The sequence below is a fragment of the Nomascus leucogenys genome, chromosome 22a, assembly GCF_006542625.1.
Source record: "Nomascus leucogenys isolate Asia chromosome 22a, Asia_NLE_v1, whole genome shotgun sequence".
NCBI lineage: Eukaryota > Metazoa > Chordata > Mammalia > Primates > Hylobatidae > Nomascus > Nomascus leucogenys.
The window spans coordinates 106272425-106294650 of record NC_044402.1 but is presented as its reverse complement, the minus strand read 5'-3'; the positions used below and the strand labels follow the sequence as shown (position 1 = coordinate 106294650).

The following is a 22226-nucleotide window of genomic DNA, read 5'->3' as shown; positions in this document are numbered from 1 at the left end:
ATTGAGAGCCACTTCCACCACTCAATAAAATCCTCCACATTCACCAACCTCAAATTTGTGAAACCTCATTCCTCCTGGATGCTAGACAAGAGCCTGAGTGCGGGTGCAAGAGGCTGTCATCGTGACCCTACACTGGGCTGTTTAACACTTAAGCCATCCATGGATGGCAAAGCTAAGAGTGCACTGTAACACAGGCCCTCTGGGGTGCCAGGGGTCATGGGCAACCCCTAGACTCTGCCACGGGCTCTCACAGAGTTCTGCTCCTGCTGGTTGCCCAAAAATGCTCATCCTGGCCTCTGCACCTGCTCTCCTGTGTTCTCCCCCTCCCACAAGGGGTTGAGAGCTGCAGGCTGAGTAAGCAGTCCACCCTATCATGAGTCCTGTGAAGGGGTTGAGGGAACTATCCCATTTCAACAGTACATTCAGTGCTAAAAACCTGAAAAAGTCTCAGGCAAAGTGGGACAGTTTGGTCACCCTTATCCCAGATCTGTTTGTCTCCAATAAAGACAATGCAGAAAAAAAAAAAAACCACGATGCAGAAAAATATCTCTGGTATAATGTTTATTTAAATAGTAATCTTAAAAAGGCTTTATACAAATCATATAAACACAGTTTGACATTGTTGTTTATTTTTTACATTGAAGAATCACAGTAAAAGCTCTCAAGTTCCCGTGATCTGGCTCAGCCAGCGAATGGTCGAATACCTTTAACTGCAAACCCTGGAAAAGTTAACCTGCTATGTGACAGGTTAACTCTTTCTCTTGTTTTCTTGTCATTCATGCTTATTCCTTGGACCCTCATCCCTGTCAACTCCCCTGCCCCACCAAAGACAGAAAGCAACCCTGTGGCCCTGTTGACCGCCTAGTCCAGGAGAGCGTGGAGGTAATGTGTCATTTAGTACAAGGCAAAAAGGAGATCAATACTGGGAGTGGGGTTTCCCAAAGGGAATGACTCAAGATGGGTCAGCTAGCCTACCCACAGATAAAGATAACAAACACACCAAGGTGTCCCCTGGCCAAGTCAAAATTGGGCCCAGCTGTCTTTCTTTCTGTCTTAGGACAGACCAGCCTCCAGCCTTGGTGAGGTATCTACATGTAGCCCTGCATACCCTGCTTCTGTTTAGCATTCAGGGCCCACTTAGGACCTCAAATTAGCCAATGGTGAATATGGATATAGGACTTTTAGAGGGTTGTAGGTTGAGTTATACATAACTTACAGGTGAAGTGCAGGTCTGAGACAGGGCTAGACTTTGGAGAACTGTAAAATGGCTCACTGGGCATGACAGCATCAGGACCCGTGGAGTGACTTTCCAACTTCTTCTGCAGGCTACTTCTGGAAATCCCTAGGACTTACCAGCTTTCTGAACACTGCGCATCATGGGAGGGTGAAGAGGAAAGGGGCTAGTTAAAATCTTGCTTCTGCTGCGGGCCCAACTCAGGGGGAGCCCTAAAGCTAAGCCCTTGGGCTTGACAGCTCTACTTTTCACCTCTAACTACCACTGTGCCAATGAGTGCCGAGTGCCAAGATCAGCTGTGACACTCGGACCCTAGGTCAAAGTCACAACACCACCACTGAGTCCCACATGACCATTCACATACACAGTAGATACAGAGAACTCAAAGCAGCAAAGACATACACACATGAATAAATAGCTGTTGGTTGAACTCTTGCTCTCTGCATACAAAACACTGTGACATTACCATTTGAACTAGCATTTCCATAAGTTAACATTTAAAGGAACCAGCCAGTCCCATTCACCCTTCCCCATTCACCTGGGTATAAGACAAATGAAATCATGGGTGACCACAGCAGCAAAAATGGTCTGACATTGATATGCAATAGGCTGGGCATACTGGTTGAGTTTCAAATATATTTCCAGCACACAGGCAATCCTTAGGCATTAATATGAAATCAAGATTTGGATCTTGATGCGAACAATCTTATCCTTCACACAGTTTCATTCTATTCCTGATGCCTCCCTTTGAAGAGTAGTTGAGAGTCATCTAGGGCTATGACTACCACTCGGGTAGAAGGGGTCATTCCTTTAGTAGGATCAGCAGTGAGTTGGGGTACTTGGGAATGGAGCCATCGGGGTTAGGGAAAGAGGAATGCCTTAATTCATAAGATATTCACTAATTTTTACATAGAGGGAAAATACATTTTTCTTCATTTTTTCAAGGCACTTAATAAAAAACACATAAATTGGTGTGCATGCGTGCGTGCGTGCGTGTGTGTGTGCATGTGTGTATGTGTGTGTGCATATGTGTAAGAACCTAGGTCTCTCAAGGCTGAAGCAGCATGGTTAAGCATTCTTGTCCACAATACTTGCGGACTTCTGGTTAAAATCAGTTCTCGTACATCCTAGCTCTGACTCTCCTGAAAGGTTGAAATGGTGTTTGTAACCCAAGGGAGAAGTCGGTGTTTACTAGTCTATTTGAGAGACACATGCATTTCAAAGGGTCTCTGTCTACACTGCTCAGCCTTGGCCCTCATATGATCACAGAGGCTGGGCTTCTGTTTCCCTGTCCACTGTTCTCCTTCCCGTCCAGTGGTGACCAGTTACAATATCTCACTGATGGGGAGAACATACCAATAGTCTCTATTTTTCCCTCTATTTTCCTCTGCCTCTGAAAATATCACACAATGCTGCTTCCAGGGGCTTAGAGACCTGAAGAATATGTGTATGTGTGTGTATATATGTATATGTTTTAGAAGAACATGGAGCAGGGAAAAGAAAAGGCAAAACCACCACCAGAAGCCCCACAAGGGAAGCCCCACCACCAGACACTGTGGGTCTAGAATTAGCGAATGGCTCCTATTCACTCACAAAGCACTTTAAGGCTCGTCCCGGCACTTCTATGGATTTTGACGTGTGAAGTTTCCTTTCCGGTTTGTTTAAAATCGCATACAAGAAAGAGCTGTTCATGCTGACCCTAAAATGGCAATTTTCCCCTGGATAAAAAAAGTTAAAGGCAACAACATCCTACTTAAATGCTAGGACTGGAAATGGCAGCTTGTAGGGTTGGCTGGCAGAACCTACACCACAGTAAATCCCTTAAGTCATAAGACAATCAGAGGATGGGATAAGCTGGACGGCTTTTTTGAGTTTTATTTGTAAAGATGGAAAGGCTGAAAAGACGCTTTGCTTTTCAAGTGTTGATTAGAAAGAGAAAGCGGAGAATAATGATCACTGCTCCGCTTCTATTCTGGAAAAGTCATTCTCCTCTTCTGCCTCTTTGAGTTGCTCACAGACCAAAGAAATAAAATAATAATAATAATAATAATACAAACTCACAAACAAAATAGAACTGTGACCCCAAAGAGATGAGCTCCTGTTTTGTCCCAGCAGAGAACATGGCCCCGTTCCTGCAATGACTTAGCCACCGCGGTCCTGGGGGGGGTAATCATCCCCTGTGTGGCTGCATCTCCCTTCCTCCTGTGACTCACTTTTCTGTCCTGTCCATACCTTCAGTATTCTGGATCGGTTTGATCGAGATTATGGCATTCAGTTTCCAAAGGAAAAAAAAATGTAATCTTCTCCAGCCCCTCTTGCTGGAATGAAACGTCAGGTAGGATTCAGGTGCAATCCATCATGCCTCGGAGCAGCACTTCTGATGGTTCATCTTGACCTTGTGCTTAAGGCCATCGTAGAGCTCGAAGTTGTAGTTCTCCAGCGTGGTGCAGCTTCGGGAGCTCAGGCCCGAGTAGGAACAGGTGCAGTAGAGCAGGAGGCCTGCACAGGTGGCCCCCAGGAGGACGCCCAGTGAGCTCATGGCGATGATGGTGATGAGGATGGGATCCAGTGTGTATAGCCAGCTTTTTTCTTTGTCGGTCGAGGGGGCGCCAGACCCTGAGGTTGCAGAAGAAGAATTGCTCCAGTCCACCTCGTATTCATCTGCGATACATAAAATTCGTGAGAGACTGCAGGTACTGCCTATGTCAGGGTGAAGTGACTGAGCCTCCCCAGCCCAGGGGCTCTTCAGAGCACAGCAGTTAGCAGCAGAGGCTCTGGAATTAGACTGCCTGGGTTCAAAGCCCAGCCTCGCCGCATCCTAGCTGTGTAACTTTGGGCAAGCTATTGAACCTCTCTTTGCTTCAGTTTTCTCCTCTTTGAAATGGGGATAATAGTAAAATCTGCCTCAACTGGGTTGTTAGGAGGATTACATGAACAAATATTTGTGAAGTGCTTGGTGTCTGGCACATGGTAAGTACTAAGTATCCGATATTTAAATAATTTGACTTACATTAGGTAAGCTCTGATTTTAACAGCACCTTTGGGGTGGCTCTGCAGCACCTGGGATGGTCTTGTGTTCAAGGCGACCTCTACATCCCTCCTTTCCAACCTCCTCAAGCTAATGAAAGGACAGTCTGGGACTATTTGCACATGATGAGTTTCCTAATTTGGCATTCCTGGCCATATAAGCAGCAGATTTTTCCCAGCCATCAGACCTCCTTTAATAATAAGGCATCGTGCCTTATTGTTACGGGTTGAAGTGTATCCCCCTCCCAGCCACTTAAATTCATATCGAAGTCCTAACCCTCACCACCTTATTTGGAGATAAGGCCTTTACAGAGGTTATCAAGTTAAAATAAGGTCATGAGGGTGGACCTTTATCCGATAAGAGTGGTATCCTTAGAAAAAGGGGAAATTCTGAGACACACACATGAGAGAACATCATATGAACAGGAAAATGGCCATCTCCAAGCCAAGGAGAGAGAGCTAGAATAGATCCTTTCTTACAGCCCTCAGAAGGAACCAACCCTGTCCACACCTTGATCTTACATTTCTAGCCTCCAGAACTGTGAGAAAATGTATGTCTGTTGTAAGCCACCCAGTCAGTGGTGCTCTGTTCTGGAAGCCCTAGCGGACTAATCTAATTACGTTTCTACACTGTGGCCAAGGCATGCCCACATCTGGGCATCATTTTTTGAAATATCCTAATAATCTCAAGAAGAAGGCAGGATATTATATATATTTTAATAGGTGAGGAAACTGGGGTTTAAAGAAATTAGGCGACGACTAGGTAACTCACTCCAGGTCACAGGCTTAGCAAGCAGTTAAAGCAGGAATGGAGATCAGGCTTTCTGCCTCCTTACCCATTGCCCTTTCTACTCCATCCCAGTGCGCCTCTGCCTGATCTACTGCAATCTCTCCATGTAGGTTGGTCATGCACTTTTGCCCATAAAAGGAGTGTTGGACTGGGTTTTGCAGGGAGAGTCTGCAGTCAGTTAACAAGGTGCTGTTTGGGTTAGTCGCTCCAGTTTCTATAACTACGCATGAAGTTTCTGATTAAAGGCAGGTTAAAAGCAGCTGCTCTATAAACTGTTCCTCTTAAATGCATCAATCTTAGTCTACAGTTATTCTTTAAGTGGAATCTGGCTGTTGAGTCTGTTGGAGATCAACTCTGGTACTCAGAGAAGCCCAGAGAGAGACTTGTGCTATTCTGAGTTGAGGGAAGAAATTACATCTACATATTTGCTCAGCGGCCCTCTAGCCTCTTGAAGTATATGTGTTTGCAGTGGAAAAATAGAACTTGGAATAAATATAAAGATACGAGACGGTCAGTGTGAAAAAGAAACTGAAATCTTGCAACAAGCTCCAAATTGGAATCTTGAATAGTGTGAGGAAGGTTTCCCCCAAGCCAGGGAACCAGAAACCACAGCAGGTCTGGGAGAATATTCACATTATGCTCATTCACTCAGGCCATTTTTGGGAGAAGGTCAAAAGATTCAGGCAATGACACATATAGAGGAGCTGATCTTTCACTTGTAAAGGGTTTATTCAGATTTGAAGTCCATCCAGGTAAAAAGTTACTGGAAAGAGGGGATCTGTTTCAGATTAGGCAGAGGAACTCAATGAACTTTCTAAACCTCTAAAATTGACCCTGACAGATCCACTGATGGTTCCCTCATTTTTCTCCAGATTCTTTTATATATTTCTGACTGATAGTTCTAAATTTTGGCCCTCCGATACCCTGAGCATTATTTTTGTTGGCGTCTTTATAACCAAACTTGAATTTCACGATTATCTGCTAAATCATAACAATACTCACCATCAATTTCATCTTCATATCCTTCTCTGTCATGTATTTCTGGGATGTCCACTATAATATAAAGAAAATAAAAACAAGTTAATAACAAGTTCTATCACCATGGCTAAAAGGCAGGGAGGCAATCTTTACGAGAATGACTCCCCATTCTGGCAGGCAGCTAGAGAATCACCTCCACTTCTAGATCATTCAGTATGGACATTACTGGATTGTTCTCCTTCAGATGACCTGTATCTTCCTCCAACCACAACCAGTAACACAGAAATAAGAAGAAACTCTGGGTCTTCAGTGCCAAGAAACCCCTGCCACTGTGCCTTTTTAATGACTGGCATTCATTAGGAACACAGGTTTCATTTAAGGCACCTTCAATGGCATCTTATGCCCAACAGCAGCTGCCTTTACTGGGATGTCCATTTAGTGTAGCATGCTGCACCGCTTCATAGGCACACATCTCAGTGGGCACAAAAGCATCAGAGTCTTTCTCCTCTGGATTTCATGTAAATATATGGTAGTTTAAGGAAGTCTTGTTTCATCATTATATGTTTTAATTTAAGAGCAGAAATGGAAGGCATGTCATAATGCCTGTTGACTTTCACATATCTGTGCTAGTATTTCTCATCCTTCCCAAGTCTATTTTTCCTATTAGCTTTCTTCGTGGTTTAGAATAGATCAAAGATGGGCACCCAATCTGACTAGCCAGGCTAAGTTAATTTACTATGAGTTTTCTCCAGTATTATCACTATCTTTTTCTTTTTCATGATAATTTGGGAGGGTGATAATACAGGTCTCTCTATTCACTGTGCTGTCCAACTTATAGAAATCAGAACCACTGAAAATTATCTGTCTAAAATGGTAAAACATTAATAAAGAACATCAAATGCATGGCAAAGAGCAGCATCTTATCATTTCTTCCTATCTCACAAGCTAATTATGCCTTTCCAAGCTGTCAGCTCAAGACAGCCCCAGTGAATGTGTATGGCCCTCTCAGAGTTTTGTTCCACCAAGTCAGATAAACAATCTTGAAGTCACTACTATAAATTGAAATCCAAAAATCAAGGCTTAAAAGAAAATCAAAATCCCAAACGGCTGAAGTATCAGACGAGGGAGAAAAAGAACTTTAGACCATCCCGAAAGCTTCCTTCATCAGCACTACATCTCAGGGAAGATCTACTTGACTGTGATCTGAACTGAGCATTGATCCATCACTGTCACACTTGAAATTCAGTCTTTTCCTGGAGGCCATGGTTTCAATCAGATTAGAACTCTTCCTCATTTCTGGCCAAAGTGCTAAAGCACATTCTCATCTCCCTCGGTCACTAGTAAGGGATGCACAAAACAACTTGCCAAGACCCCACTTGAAAAGATTGATGCCACGTGGCACTAATCCTCCATAACTCCAGCCCATTCCTGGCATGTTTAAAGCACAGCAACTGGCACCTGCAGGCCACGCCAGCCTCCCCACCTCAACACCCATTCCCTGCATTCTCCTCCAGGCCCGGACAGAGCAGGTTGTTTCCTTGGAAGGGAGATGTGAACATGAATCAACAAGAGGCAGGTGGTGTTTGTCACAGGGATCAAATCGAGCTTGTGAAAGTCAACCCACAGGGTTTTTTTCCATATGAAAAAAAAAAAAACCCAACATGGAAGAAAACCGTCACATTTCCAACAATTAATTGGTTTGATGGGCTGCTCATATGTCTTAACATCTTCACCAGTAAAAGAGGCAGAACACTGGATAAGAATATGTGAATCAGCCTAGGATGAGAACCACGGGGCTCCTGCCAGTGACTTCTGGGCCAAATCCTATGCTTGCTTTTAGGGATCTTGTTTCTGCCAAGGATGTGATGAATTCTTGGAGGCTAGAATGCCATGTTGCTCCATCTCACACCCTCAGGGAAGAAGTCTTAGGATACCATAGATCACTGGCTGGAAAGGGGTGAATGTGGCATTGATCTTAAAGGAAAAAGGGTAAAAGGATGCTAATGATTTTGAGAACATTTTATCACAGGAGATCACGGCCTCTTGTCTCTGGAGGTTGAGGACTGGATGAGATGATTTCCTAAGAATTGCCCCATTTCTAAGACTCAATGAAATCAATTGCCCAGATGCAGCTGAGATTTCTGCACCTGGAGAATCAAAGGCTGCTTAAGGTGAAGAAGAACACTTCAGTGGCTTGACTTGGCTTTTTATATAATCACTGCTCCCCTGAGTTTGAGTGAGTGGGAAGGGGGTCGAAAAAAGGATAAGTTAATCAACATTTTCAAAAGCGCATCTGTTCACCAAGCCTTAAAGAAAGAATGGTACACTGGGGAAAACACAAATAAAGGGAACATTTGTACAAAAAACCGTTTACTTTGATAGCAATTTTCTCTAGTCCCCTTGCTAATATTCTTGATATCTGTGTTTGATTAAGAGCTTTCTCTCTCTCAAAAGCGTCTTTGCCCTTTGCCGGCCACTTTCCTTTTCTGTTGAGCCTGGTAGGTAAACTGCAGCCTGTTTCCTTAGGAGGCCGGCAGGAAGGAATGTGGTTCTCCCATCAGGTCCCTGTAGTTCTAGCAAAGAAAAGGCAAGGTGTGGCAGGTAAGATGCTACCAGGAAAACCAAGGGGTAAAGCTATGGCCTCTGGGAGGCAGGGGGTAGAATGATGAGCTAGGAGCCCAAGGCAGAGGGTAGAGGTCGCAGCTCCCTGGAAAGGGGAAATGGCAGCCACAGGATGGCGGACCTAGCTGCCAAAGTCAGGGCAGACATCAGAAGAGAGTGGGAGAAAGGAACCAGGGACTCAGAATTTTGTTTTCAACAGGGAAAACTTGAAGAGGAACTTACAAGACTCTGTTTTAGTGGGTGGGTGTGTTTGTGAGTGTGAGATGGGCTAGGGAGGGTGGAATGGGCCACACCTCTAGAAGAATGCAAGTCAAGAAGGGATCTTACCACCCACATGAGTTCCGCTTTCAACCTTTGTGCTCCCATGACCCTGTTTCCTTCTAGGCCCCCATGTGGATTCAGTTTCAGGTCAGCCTGACTACAAATACTACTCTCAAATACTGTGTTAGGGCCAGGGTGGATCCCCAGTCTGCATTCAAGTTCTTTGGGTGTGGCTGGGACACTGTAACTACCACCATATCCCTACTGCCCCCTTCTAATAAAATAAAAGAGTCTGCCTTATCTCAGATCCGGGTTGGCTGGATACACACTTTGGTTGCCTGTTTCACTGGCTCACTACTTTGATGGAGTAGGGCTTTGAGGGGCTTCTCATGAACATGAAGATGTGGGGATCTGAAATTTGGGGTTTCATGCTTTCCATGACAGGCATCACCCAGAGCAGGAAACTAAATTACATTGTTCTTCAAAGGGCAGTTTTCATTAACCAACTAACCAGCCTAACACCACTTAGTAAGAGGGCTCACTGCATGCCCAGGAAACAAACTGACGACTTTGGAAAATAAAGATGTAAGGGACCAGGTGTCTACCATCAAGGCCCTTCAGTGTGGTTGGGAAGTGAAGACTCATCCATGCCAAATTAGCATGAAAGAAAGTGAGGCATTGCGGAGAGGACTTCCAAGTGATGCTGGAGTCTAGGGCAGGGATTGGGCAAATGAGCCTGAGCCACTATCAGGAAGGAAAATGTGAGAGTGGAGAGGAGGATACTGTGGAATTGAGGCTGCTGCAAGTTGGGCATTGGGGGATTTCTGTCCCATTTATCTTCTGATTGATAGAAATGCTTTCAAACATGGTGCCTGATCTCTTGTCTTTTGGCTTGCACTCATTCGTATCAGGCTCATCAAGGAATTCAAAGAGATCGCCTAGCTTTGCCACAAATCTTCCATCTTGCATATATCTATGTGAGTCAGACCTCTGCCCTCCCAATCCCCAACACCTATCCCCTTCCCCAGCTGTTGCAGATCAGCACAGTGAGAGAAAGAGGTCAACTCTGAATGAATGACGGGAAGGGGTTTTACAGAGCTTGAGTAATCAAGTGGGCACAGTAGCTACTGCTTAAAAACAAATACAACCCAACTTCACAAAACTCTAGTCATTTTCATATAGAGATCAGTCTCAGGCCAAAAAGTCACCTTATTTTGGTCAGTGTCCCTTCTCTACATCATCGAGAAACAGAGTAGGTACACGGTGAGGCATGATTCAAGGTCTCACTCATCTCCTGCTGTCCTGATTTTTTGGAATGAGAGACCAGGGTGGCTAGTTATGAAAACACCCCACAAGACTGTTCCAGAAACACCCTCCACCCTAGAAGAGTCAAATATTCTCTAGTGTGCTTGTCAATACATTGCAACACTATGGCACAAAGGGTGGACAGCCATATCCAGTCACAAACCCAACCTCTTCTAATGAAATAAGCTTCTCCCTGGAACACTGCCTGGTAGTGTAAGACCACACATGCTGCTCAGGGGAAACACCCCCAAGACACTCCAACCTGCTGCCTGGAAATTCCTACTGAGCATGATTTAGTCCTCAGATAAGAAGGCCCTCTCTCATGGCCCCTTCCATTCTCTCTCTCACTCTCTCTTTCTCTGACACACACACACACACACACACACACACCACACACACACACACTTTTTTTAATCTTTCCTCTCTCCCTCATTTTCTTCCTTCTTCTAAGTTAAGAGTATTTGGGATTAGCATTCCTTCATTAGTTTGCTTTTCTGCAGTTTCCTACAGAAAATTCTCAGCCTTCGCTCTGTGTCTACACAGAGCATATTGTGTGAGTATATTGGCCTTGACACTGTTTACTTCCTGCATTGTAAAGGAGCTTCACAATATGGCCAGGAAAGTGAGAAGTCTGCCCCAAACCACTGGTTACTTTTGGATAAATGATTTAAGACAGCCCTGGGGCACAGATCATTTCAGGTCACTAACGTGCTAGTTTCTTTGAAGAGTCCCTTCCATGCCAACCCTGAGCAGTGGATTAAGAGGCCTGCTTGAAGCTGATGACAGGGTTGTCATCTGGAGTGTGCAGCACAGACACTCAGAAGTCTGGTCAGTGGCAGCATCCCCCTGCACTGAAGGAAGCGGCGTGGGATGTGGAGGGCCCTAGGCTGGGGGCGGAATGCCTACCTCCCATCTGGTTCTGCCTCAGGTGTCAGAGCCTTGACAAGTCATTGACCTCCCTGGGTCTCCGTTTGCTCCTCTGTAAAGTAAACACTGATGCTCTCCTCTCCTCTAGAATTCCCTTGTCTTTACAGGAAGGAAATGAGAAAGGTATGAGGGACTTTCTGATGAGGGCTCTTTGAAGAGGGTGATGGTTGAGGGAGACAAGGCAACTTCTGAACAAAAGGGCTCCATTGCCCCATGATGCTCACTGCCCCATTCTTCACCCTAACTCTGTCCTCTCCTGGGAGTGGCCACTCCCTGAAACCATTTGTTTTAAGGTGTGCACAGAAAGAGAAGACCACTAAAAGGACAGGTCAAGAGAACCCATGAGGTTCCATGTGTTCAATACTTGCCCGTTTGGCTCAGGACTCAGTCCTGCTAATTGGTGACTGAGGAACTGATAAAGTGGGTAAATTGTGCCCATAGTTTTAAGCCTCTGTGTTAACTGAGGCTGGGCTGAGAAAACCTCATGGAAAGCCAGTCTTAGTGCATCCACTTAACCCACCACACTTCAACCAGCCTTGAAGGCAAGGATCGAAGAGCCTCTTACACACAGGAAACCACTGAAATCATTCATTTTCACAGGTACCAGGTGTCATCACTTTGACTTTAGAGATGAAATTGAGGAGGGAGGGTAGAGAAGCACAATAAGTCATTGAATAAATCAGCAGTAGAACTGAGAGTAAGCCGTAGATTTTCAACACCTTGTTTGGGGGCTGTGATTTATTTGGGATAGGCTCTTGGCCACTTAGTGCCTTTGTTGAACTTGATTCCAAGTTTCTGAACCCCATGGGCCAGTTAAATTGCTGGATTTTTCAGATGAGTAGCCTCCAGAAACTTCTCTCAGCCATTCTCTTTTAATCCCAGCAGGAAATACAACACTGAGACCTCAGTAAAAGATAAATAACAAAGGACTAAGGAGATTCTTCTTGGCACTTCAAAATTCGGTTTAATTCAGTTTAATATTTAGTATTGGCTGAAGGTCCCCCTTCCCCACCACACTTAATTTCCCAATTCAGTTTGTTCATCCAAGTTGCAATAAGGAGCCAAACGTTCAGGTGTTGATCTAAACTTTGCCAAATCTCCTCCGTTAAGAAGTTGGGCTACTTGAGAGCCATTCATTCCTTGCTGGGTTTGGCTTGAGTTTAGAAGCACCATCAGAAGAGCCTTTATCACAGGCTTTTATCTCTTGGGCTACAGCCAAATCTAAGCAAGGTCATGGAAAAAATATTTTTTGGAATTTTTCAAATGGTTTCAAGTGTGGAAAAAAAAGGAGGGGGCTTGGTATGAAATTACTGGAAGAGTTTGATCTTGAATTTAGCCATTCATTTCTATTATTTTTAGTTGAATAACTAGAAGGAAACACTAAAAAGAATTGGAAATACTGACTGCAAACAAGAAGACTGTGAAATGACCTAGTAGTACTTTCAAGTGTGGAGGCGGATGAGCAGCTGAGGCCAGAATGTCTCCAATGAGCCCCAACAATGGCATGAAAAGAGGAAAAATGCAGCCAGAGACATGTTTGGCTATAAAGATAGGCTTCACAATTGTGCAGACTGGAAAAACACAGCAAAGCTGATGAAAGAAAATTCTAGAACCTCTTTTTTACCTCAAGTATTTGAAAAATCAGCTATTCTCCATTGTTGTAAGTAGATATGTGAACAAGCAATTGGCGCTTTTCATTTCTTTTGTTGGCTACCTTCTCTTAGGGCATGAGGGTGGGAAAAACAGAGCATTTCAGGGAAAACCTGCTGTTTTTTCCCCCTCTTCTGTCATTTTATTTTTTCCTGAGGTGCTAGGGGAAAAAGTCATATATCTTTATATTTCAGGGAGTTTTTTCCAGTGGGCTTTGAAATTTCTCCCCTCCTCTAGTTCCAATATTTGAGGTGTGCATGTTAGAAACATCACTACGTCACTCAGATAGAATGGTTTGGTACAACCTTGGACAAGTGAGAAAATGGAGTTGAAGAATCAAAACTGCATCTACTTCCAATGTGAAGAAGAATGTCTTCTTAAAGATAGCCCCTCTTATTTTGTAGGTCCTTGAAAAGAAACTGTACACCTGTATGTCACTAAGAGAATTCACTATACTTAAAAGATGGGCTCTTCTTCTGAACACAAGAATGAATGAGAATGAATGACTCTGTGACATCATTTTACAGCTACCAAAAATGAACCTCTCTCTGCCCATTCAAGAGATGATTTCCCCCAGTAGCTTGCTGGTGGCCAAGGACCGTAATTACTAAGAGACCTGGCTTTGGGTGTGGTCCCCTGTAAAAATGCAATTATTGGAGGAAGTAGCCATGCAGCATTTGTGTGAAGGAATCTGACCCATGCTTTTTTGAAGAAGGCGTTGATGGATGAAGGGGAAGAGAAAGTGTAAGGATGCCAGAGAAGAAAAGGGGTCAACAAGAGAGAGGGAAGGTGCAGAAAGGGGATTTTGGAGGTTGGAGACAAACTGCACCTGGCACAAAGGCAGATGAGTAGTGACCAGCTCCTCCACAGAGAAAGAGGTGGAGACAGTGGCCACATCAGGAGGTGCAGAGCCAGAAAGCAGTGATGGGCTTGTGGGCCCAGGGCCCCTGTAAACACTAATATGGGGCTCACACTCTTAGGCCACAGTTGGCCAAGGTGAATGAGGCATCTCTGGGGCTGCTTTCACACACCCATGTTGGCCCCATCTAGGCTGTAATAACTACCATCTCACTCTCAATGCCAGCTGTGGGGCTGCCCTAGAGAAGCCATGGGGAGGCCCACACCAGCCGCTGAAATCTTCATGCCTGTTCTCACAGGCCCTGGGTGGCAGTAAGAAAACACAAAGAGACAAAAAGGTTCTTTGTGCTTAAATGAAGCTTCAATAACTAGCAGGCTTTGGAGAATGAGACTTTGGTCAAGGCTGCCTCTGGCTCAAGGCTTTCTGCACGCCCGTCGTTACTGGAGCTAGCTGCTCTTTAATAATTTGCAGGGAAGTCCAGTCCAGGCATCCTGTTAATGAGTCCTGCTGCTGGAGAAAGAAACTGGCATTGCTGAAAGCCATGGCATGTTATACTATCATTCCAATTCTGGAGCAGAGCCTTTGTTTTTGGGAATGTTCATGATATTTAAAGGATTTAATTTTGCACAATTACACAGAGAAGACAAAACAGGCACTGGGCGTGTGTGTGCGTGTGTGTGTGTGTGAGAGAGATGCACTCTAGTTCATCCAGATCTCAACTCATGCTGCTTTCTTTCCTGAATTAAACACTCATGCCTCATGCCCAGGATGCAATGGTCCTCGATTTTTGGCAGGTCAGGGAAAGCACACACAGGACCTCTATAGCCACAGACACTCCGTTATGTTAAAAGTCAAAGCCACTTCATTATGATCCTTTTCTCTCAGCACACCACAGAAATGAGGGCAGTGCTTTTGCTAGAAATGGTGTTTGGACTGACAGGTCTCTGGACTTCTCCTCCACCCACCATTCCTTGCTACTGGCCCCTGTGGGGGTTAGTAGCTTTGCCTATGCCTATAAACATCCCACTAGAAAACCACCTCACTGCCTAGTGCCTTTCCTTTGGGTATTGCAGCCCTGAACTTCCTCAGAAGGAAGTCCACAAGGTCTGCTCTTCTCAGGGCCAGAGTGGGGGCCTGGGGTCCAAGGCCTCTCAAATTTGAGACTTTTTCTTGGTGTGTAGGTTTACCTCCGGCTGCTGGAATAGTTTAGTCTGCAGCACAATACTGCATACTGACCTTAAGGGATGTTTTTTACATAAATTTTTTAGTAGAAAACATAAATAAATAACAGCAAGGCACAGCACAGGCATTCTTTGAAGAAAGCAAGTGGAACTCATTAATCATGGAGAACAGGACTCTGCCTGCTGAACCCAGGGACAGAATTAACTCCAGTGACACAGCTGCCACAGCTCTGGGGAGCTGCCACTTAGAGCCAGGTCCGTATTCCCCATAAGTTGGCCGTTAAAAAAAAGAAAGTTCTGAAGAAACACTCCCTGAGTTTAAAATTCACTTCAGCTAAAAGTGCCCAAGGTCTTCTCTTGCAAGCAACACACTCACTGTAGACAAAGAGAGATAGGCATAGAGATCGCATGGGTTGCGCAGATGTGGCAGGGGCTCTACAGCCAGGAAGTCCACTAGTTTCTGCTATGCTCTCAAGCAGGGACAGGTTCATTTTAAATGGCAAACCTCAGCCATTTATAGCACCTACTAAAATGAAAACAGGGATGTGTTTGACCCAGAAATTCTATCCTTTGTAAAACATGTGCCCAAAGAAGCAATTTCAAGGATGTTCATTGCAGTATTGTTTATAATAGTAAAAAAAACTAGACACAATCTGAACACTCGTCAACAGGGGAGCAGTTAACACACTCTGGCATATCAACACAATATGGAATGCTATGCTGCAGATATAAAGGATGGGGTAGATGCATTGGTAGGTACTGAATTACCCTCAAGATGTCAAATGAAAAGAAGCAAGTCGTCCAATATAGTAAGCAAACACTGTGCTACCATTTACACAAAACCAAATGAAACCAAACTAAACCCCAGCTTAACCAAACCACGTAACTCAACATGAACATACATGTTTGTAAAGGTATAAAACAAGGCTTGGAAACAAACTCCTCAAACCATCCCTCACAGTTACCTCTGGGGAGGCGACTGGGATTGGTCAGCAATGAAATCGACTTTTGCTTTTTCTGTATTATTGTACTTTTTGAGCATGTTTAACTTGTGAGTTAAAGAAACCCAGCCAGTTACTATGAAGTCCCCCGCCAGCAGCCTCCCTGTATCATCAGTATCAATACACTCTCAAGCAATGAAACTCCGAGAAAAGAGGTTTTCCCACATAACACTGAGTCCTCCCTCCAGCACCTCTGCTGTTGACGGTTCAAATGGTCTTCCTATTTCTCGGTCCAATGCCCACGGGACTTTAGCTTTTTGGGGCTCTCAGATGTCAGTGGCAGAAAAGGCCAAGAACAACTGTTTTACCCAGTAGAGAGGAGATGATTCTAGGTCTCGTATCCACTGGGACTGGGGCAAGAATGTCTTCAGCTTGGTTGTGCTGAAGCACCTAGATTCTCCACTGTTCCATACCATGCTCAATAAGGTTTTGCTCTTGGCGATTTCCCAAATCTTGTCTCTCTTCAGTGTTTAGGTTTGGATCCAAACGGAACACCTCCAAGCAGTCAGGGCAAACATACTCTGGCCCAGGCTTGTGGCCTGAAGACCCCTAAGGGTGTGGGTTTCTGATTGTATCTGACCTCTATACATACTGTGGTGCACCTGATCTGTGTCAGGCTTAATTAAATCCTGCACTATTCCTAGCTACTAATTTATTTGTATAAGGCAGTTCTTTTCCCTGCTGACTGTAAGATCATCAGCTGGTGTTCCCCTCACCCCCCCTTTTTCTCTGGTTGGATTTGTTTTGTGTTTTCTTTGGGCTGTCACTAAAGTGGATGAAAGGCAAATTACAGCTGTGAGAGCCCCAGTGATCTGCACAATTAAAGAGAATAAACAAGCCTTCACCTACAGATCTACAGTTCGGCTCAGATGTGTAGCCCACAATGCAGGCAAGTCAAAACTTCAGGATGTAGCTCTTTTCATCAGAGATTACAGAAAGGCCACAAGTTTGTGCAGAACAACTGCAGAGGCCGTGAAGAGGGGTGAGGAAAATAAACACTGTGCCACCTCAGCTTGGCTGGGCTTCGGTTATCTGAGCTAGCAGGGCAGTGGGTGAAGAGAGAACACACACTGAAACCACCACAAAGAATCAGGTAGGAGCAGAAACAGACCGGCCTAGGCCTTGACATCTGGTATTTATGATCCATGGAAACACAATTTCTGAACATTTATGCTTGGGCTACACATGAAATGCCACACTGAGGAGGGTTTGGTGGTAACAGCACCCTATTTGACATCTAAGATCGGAGTCCTAACAGTCCTTGCCCTTTTAGGGGGAGTAAGTACCCTTAAAATAAGTCTTGGGACTAGAACCAAGGTGGGAAAATTCCCAAACGTGGCTCCAAAAACAGTAATGCCAACAAAGCATAAGTGATGGCTAATTTAGTTCAGTCCGGCCAGTTTGGTCCCAGGTCAGCTCAAGGAAATGTTGACTGAGCCTGGGTCTTTGTTTGACATAAACACTTTTGAGATGTTTTTATTTCATTCTTTACTAATGGGAACAAATGGCTTTAAGGAAAGCCAAATGTTATTTAGACAAAAGGGGTAATTGAGCTTGTCACTGGGGAAACAAAAAATGCTCTGATCACAGACGTTCTACTTTATTCTCCTGCAAAGGACAGATAGTGACATCTATACTGAACCATCTGTACTAACAACTTCCAGTAAGATCTAAAAACCGGAAGCCTGTCTCCTTTTAGCAGCACTTGGACAGGTTTTACAGCTGTAAAAAGCACTCCTTGCTGGATCTAGGTTTGGATAGGAAGAAAAGCAGGACTCTGGCAGAAATAGGATCTTCTGAACATGTACATTTTCTCAGGACCTTTAAGGATGGTTCTCGGACCCCTGAGGAGGGCTCCCAGGTTGTCAGAAGGCCTCTGATAAATCCCATGAATGGGGTTGGTGAGAAATCCTATCTGCAAATAAGATTACTGTGACCTCTTCTTGACCACTATCTAGAAACCATGAACTGTTGGGAGGTTGTCTTTCCTAGCTTTTCCCCCACCCCGCCCAACCCAGTCCCCTTCTGATAGAAATATTTTATATAACTAGGCCACCATCCAAAGAGGAGGACCAAAGAAAAATACTCATCAAGAAAGACCTGGCCTTTTGAGTAAGTTTCCCCAAGTGCCTCTTCTCAAAGTTTTATAGTTGTTCCTTTCATAAAATGTTCTACTCTGATAGTTCCATGTCCACAGTCATCATCTAATTATCATCATTACCTGTTCAAAAATGAAGTCTAGAATATCTTTCAGCCCTGAACATGCTACAAGTTCCCATTTTGTCTGGGAAAGCGCTCGTAAATGGGAGATTCACGTCCCTGTGGAAGTAATAATTGGGTAGGTGAGGGGTAAGATGTCACTGCTGCTTCTTCAAAGGAAGTGATCTGTCTCTGCAGAGCTGAGTACAGGATTCAGCTTAGCTGGTACCACTCCCCCGGAGCCCTTTGAAAGTAGAATCTAATCTCCCGGGATTTGTCATCAAGAGAAATTTTGTGGAATCTCATTTAGCAATTTAGCACTTAGCAACTTTTGCAAAATCCCACACCAATCATAAAAGTTGTCTCAGCTGCACAAATTGGATAAAAATCCTAACAAGCAGTAATAAAAATAAAAAGAAGGAAAAGTTGGCATTCAGCCTCAAGGAGAAAACCCACCTACCTCCCACAGAAATGCCCTGTAGCTCAGAAGGTGATGTGTAAACTTTGGAAGCATCGGTTTGCTCAAAGCCTACATTTCAACTTTGTTCTCACAGGCAAAGGGAAAAAAAACCTCACATGTTTGTATAAAAATATCATCATTTTATTACATTCCACACAATACATTTTCAAATAATTTCCAACGTCCACAAGTTATTTTGACACACAGGCAACTGAGCAACGCAAGGGGTGTCACAGTAATAAGGAGAGGAGAATAAGAATAGGAAGTAAAGATCTTTAGGTTTTCTTGTTTCGTTGTTGTTCTTTGGTAATTTTCGATTATTTAGGTGTTTGCCTGCTAGTTTCATTTTAAAGACAGGGTCTTCTTAAAGATAGGCTATCAACTTCAGAAATAGTACTGTATTTCCTATTCAATTCTGGCTTTAATCTCAAAAATGTGGGACAAGGGAAGAGACAATTTTACTTTATCTTCAACATCCAGTTTTGTCAATGACAATGCTGATTTTTTTGTTTTCTTTTTCTGCCTTCGCCAGGAACTAAGTGATGGCAATTGCTAGCATGATATCAAGGAAGGGGAGTTCAGCCCAGAAATAAGGGCTTCCCTCCTGAAGGTGTTGACATAAAACCTCTACTAAGGCAAAAGCTTTATCAGCCCGAGCTAGGCCTTCAACTCATTCACTCATTCATTCATTCATATTTTAATAGTTGCTATCATCTCTTTGTCTTCTGAGAAGCAACTCTAAACACATGCATGCATGCATTCGCCTGTCCAGTCTATTTTTCTTAGAAGAGAGTGACCCTTCCCTCCCTCCACGAAATACAGAATTTTGCTTTTTAAAGCTGTGAAGCATGGCATTTTACAGAAGACCTGACCTTTTAGCATAGTTGGATAACACTATGAAAATTGCTGGGGTAGACAGAGCAAAAGCAGAGGTTGCGGGGTAGGGAGAGACAGAGAAGGTGACATCCTCAGCCGAAGTGTGAAGGGATTCACAAAGATTAGAGCAGTCTCATATTCTCAACTAAGGCATGTACATAAAGATGATGCCACTAGGGGCATCAGATAAAGATACAGAAAGTTCACATAGTTGTTGTCATCTTCTATTACAGAAGGGGAATCATCAGGGTATATGGTAACTCAGCTGGTCACTACACTGGCTGTATTTTCCAGATATAATTTCTCGACGCCACACTTCTATGGGGCGCCTACAGGAATGTCAATCATTTTGCAGGCATGCCTGGCCCCAAATGCATGACTGGATGTGGGCAGCCAAGATAAAAGCCCTTAATGAGTGGCATATTAGTCATCACATGGTACCCTGGGCTGATCCCCTCTCCACTCCCCGTTTCTTTCTCCATCTTCAGCTGAGGTAGGACACTTCTTGAAATCTCAAGGTAGCACATGCTCTAGCCTTTCATCTTGTCTTTTCTTGGCAGGGCTGCTGTGGTTGAGACAGAGTAGCTCTTTGAAATAGAATAAGAGTGGGAGAGCATCGTTCTTTCGGGAGGATGAAACGAACCAGATGAGAAAGTTGAGTGTGTGTGCTGAAGGGACATATCTGGATATCGTGAAAGAATGCTGAAAGTCTCTCCCAAGCAGCCAAAAAAAAAAAAAAAAAAAAATCATTAGTATTTTGTTCTCAGAAGGAACCTGGAGGCTTTTGGCCCAGGCAAACTTCTTTGGAGTGAATTTTATACCTCCCCAGTGGATTTTTAGCAGGAAAGTAAAAAATAAATGCTCCCGAGGCTGAGCCCTCGTACACTGAGAATCTTAAAATTTGCATTTTCTATCAATGAAATTGACTTCATTATTTAATCTGTCCTTTGTACAGTATCATTAGCAACTTCTCTCTTACATCCCACTCCCCTTGTTGCTTAGAGAAGACACCTGAGCAGCAATAGTTTCATCTTCATTAGACCTTCTCTGTGATGATGCAGCAACATCTGAATATGCCAGGCCAGCCTACAAGGGTCTATTTGCCAGATGCCATGAATGTTTTAAGGGGCAGCACACTGGTACACTTAAAAAATGATTACTTTCTATTCTCTGATAATATTTAAATAAGTCAGGTGGACAGCCTTACATTTTAGCGGCTATAGATTCGGGCACACATTAACACCATGAAAGGAAAGCAAATGATCCCTTTTTCCCCCATATTTTACAACTGCTATTACAATGACCAATATAATACCAAAGTATATGGTTTTTAACCTTCATACTCAACCCAATCCCAAGTTGGGCCCAATAACCACCCTGGGTGAGGAGACATTTCAGTTCTTCCCTCTCCTCCCTTCTCTTGTCCAACTCCTCCTCCTCTCTAAAACAGACTACTGTTTTTCCTACATCAGTCCCAGACTTGTTATTCTCTATGACTTATTCCAAGATTGGACGTAACTGATAAAACTAAACATTCATTATGAGCTTCTCTTTTATAAGGCAACATGAGACAGATTTGCTTCAGGGCTGGAGAGGTGGTTCCGCAGACACCCAATGGCTGTTTTCTTGACATTTCAAAGACACCAGAAGACAAGGGGGTCTTGTCTGAGTGTGCTAGGGGAACCTTCTCTTGGGTCAGGTGGGTTGGGGATGGGGATAGGGATGGGAGAGGCCACACTGCATCCCATGTGGCCTCTATTTCTTTAGGTACCTGGAGATGACAATGACAGCCAACAGAAACCCAGCCTAGAGCTAGATAAGGCAACAAAAAGCTTCAATCTCTTCTCCAAGTAAACAAAACTTGTACAGTATATTATTTTCTTGTAAAATGTACCCCAGGAGAAGTAACACAAGAGTTAAAGGGGCCCTCTATGAACACTCACCCCTCGCCCAAACACACAATGAACCAGCCTCTCTCACACACACCCACACACAGAGAGCTATTCACACACACACATGTCTACTGTGTACATACACACAGATCCAGGCTTCCCCTCACGTCTCCTGGCAGACTGCCCACTGAGAGGAGGTATGGGATAAGGCAAGGGGAAGAAACAAGCGAACCAGTCTCTGGAACAAAACCAGCTGAGCCTTGAGTTGTGGAGTGCTTGGGGGTGGATCTCTTCGGATAGTCCAAGATGCAGCATTAGAGTTGGGTTTGTTGGTTTGGAATCAACAAAAAGGAAAAAGAAAAATCAAAAACCAAAATGAACCCAAGGAGGATGGTTGGGATTGATAAGAGTGCTCAGGGTTGGGGACCCGGGAGAGAGATGTCTGAGAGTTCACACAGAAACTAGGCGAGGAGAAAAAAAGTGCAAAATCGAGGCAACGTGTTTGCAGTCTTTCTCGTTTGTTTTGGGTGCTGTTCTTGCTTCGGCCCTCAGCAGTGTGAGCCACGGTCTTGCTCTAGCTTAATGGTTAGGGTGGGCTCCACCGCCAGAGGGGCCCCGTTGGTGTAGTGGGAGGTTTTGTAGGTGATGGAGTGATCGGTCTTCTTGGCCGCATAGCGGAACCGGTGGTAGTGGAGCACCAGGGCCAGCGCGACGGAGACCAGCACCAGCACGGCGCCCCCGGCGGCCATTACGTAATACCAGTAGGCTGGGATGGGCTGCATGGGCACCGTGTCCACTGTGGGCTCGGTCCCTGGCAGGAGGGTGCCCCCTGGTGGAGAGACACAGAAGAGTGTTGCTAGGCTGAGAGCATGCAGACTAATCAAAAGACTAATTTAAAAAAAGAAAGAAAGAAACACACACATGCTTTGGGACATACAGGGAAGGGGCTGGGGGACTAAGGTGG

General features: G+C 44.4%; 1 protein-coding gene across 4 annotated transcripts in view; it reads right to left on the bottom strand.

The window, feature by feature from the left end:
- Positions 1–544: 544 nt before the first annotated feature.
- NRP2 (neuropilin 2) overlaps positions 545–22226 on the bottom strand; it is a 115907-nt gene continuing 94225 nt past the window's right edge. For 2 of the 4 annotated variants that reach the window (XM_003253975.3, XM_030802716.1), the window contains 2 exons: positions 6054–6104; positions 545–3895 (listed from right to left, as the gene is read on the bottom strand). In XM_003253975.3, the coding sequence (XP_003254023.1) occupies positions 3591–3895; positions 6054–6104 (356 nt within the window). In that variant the 3' untranslated portion in view covers positions 545–3590. Of the gene's footprint in view, positions 3896–6053; positions 6105–18613; positions 22092–22226 lie in introns of those variants that run through there. The other 2 variants (XM_012501322.2, XM_003253977.3) reach the window with 1 other exon arrangement.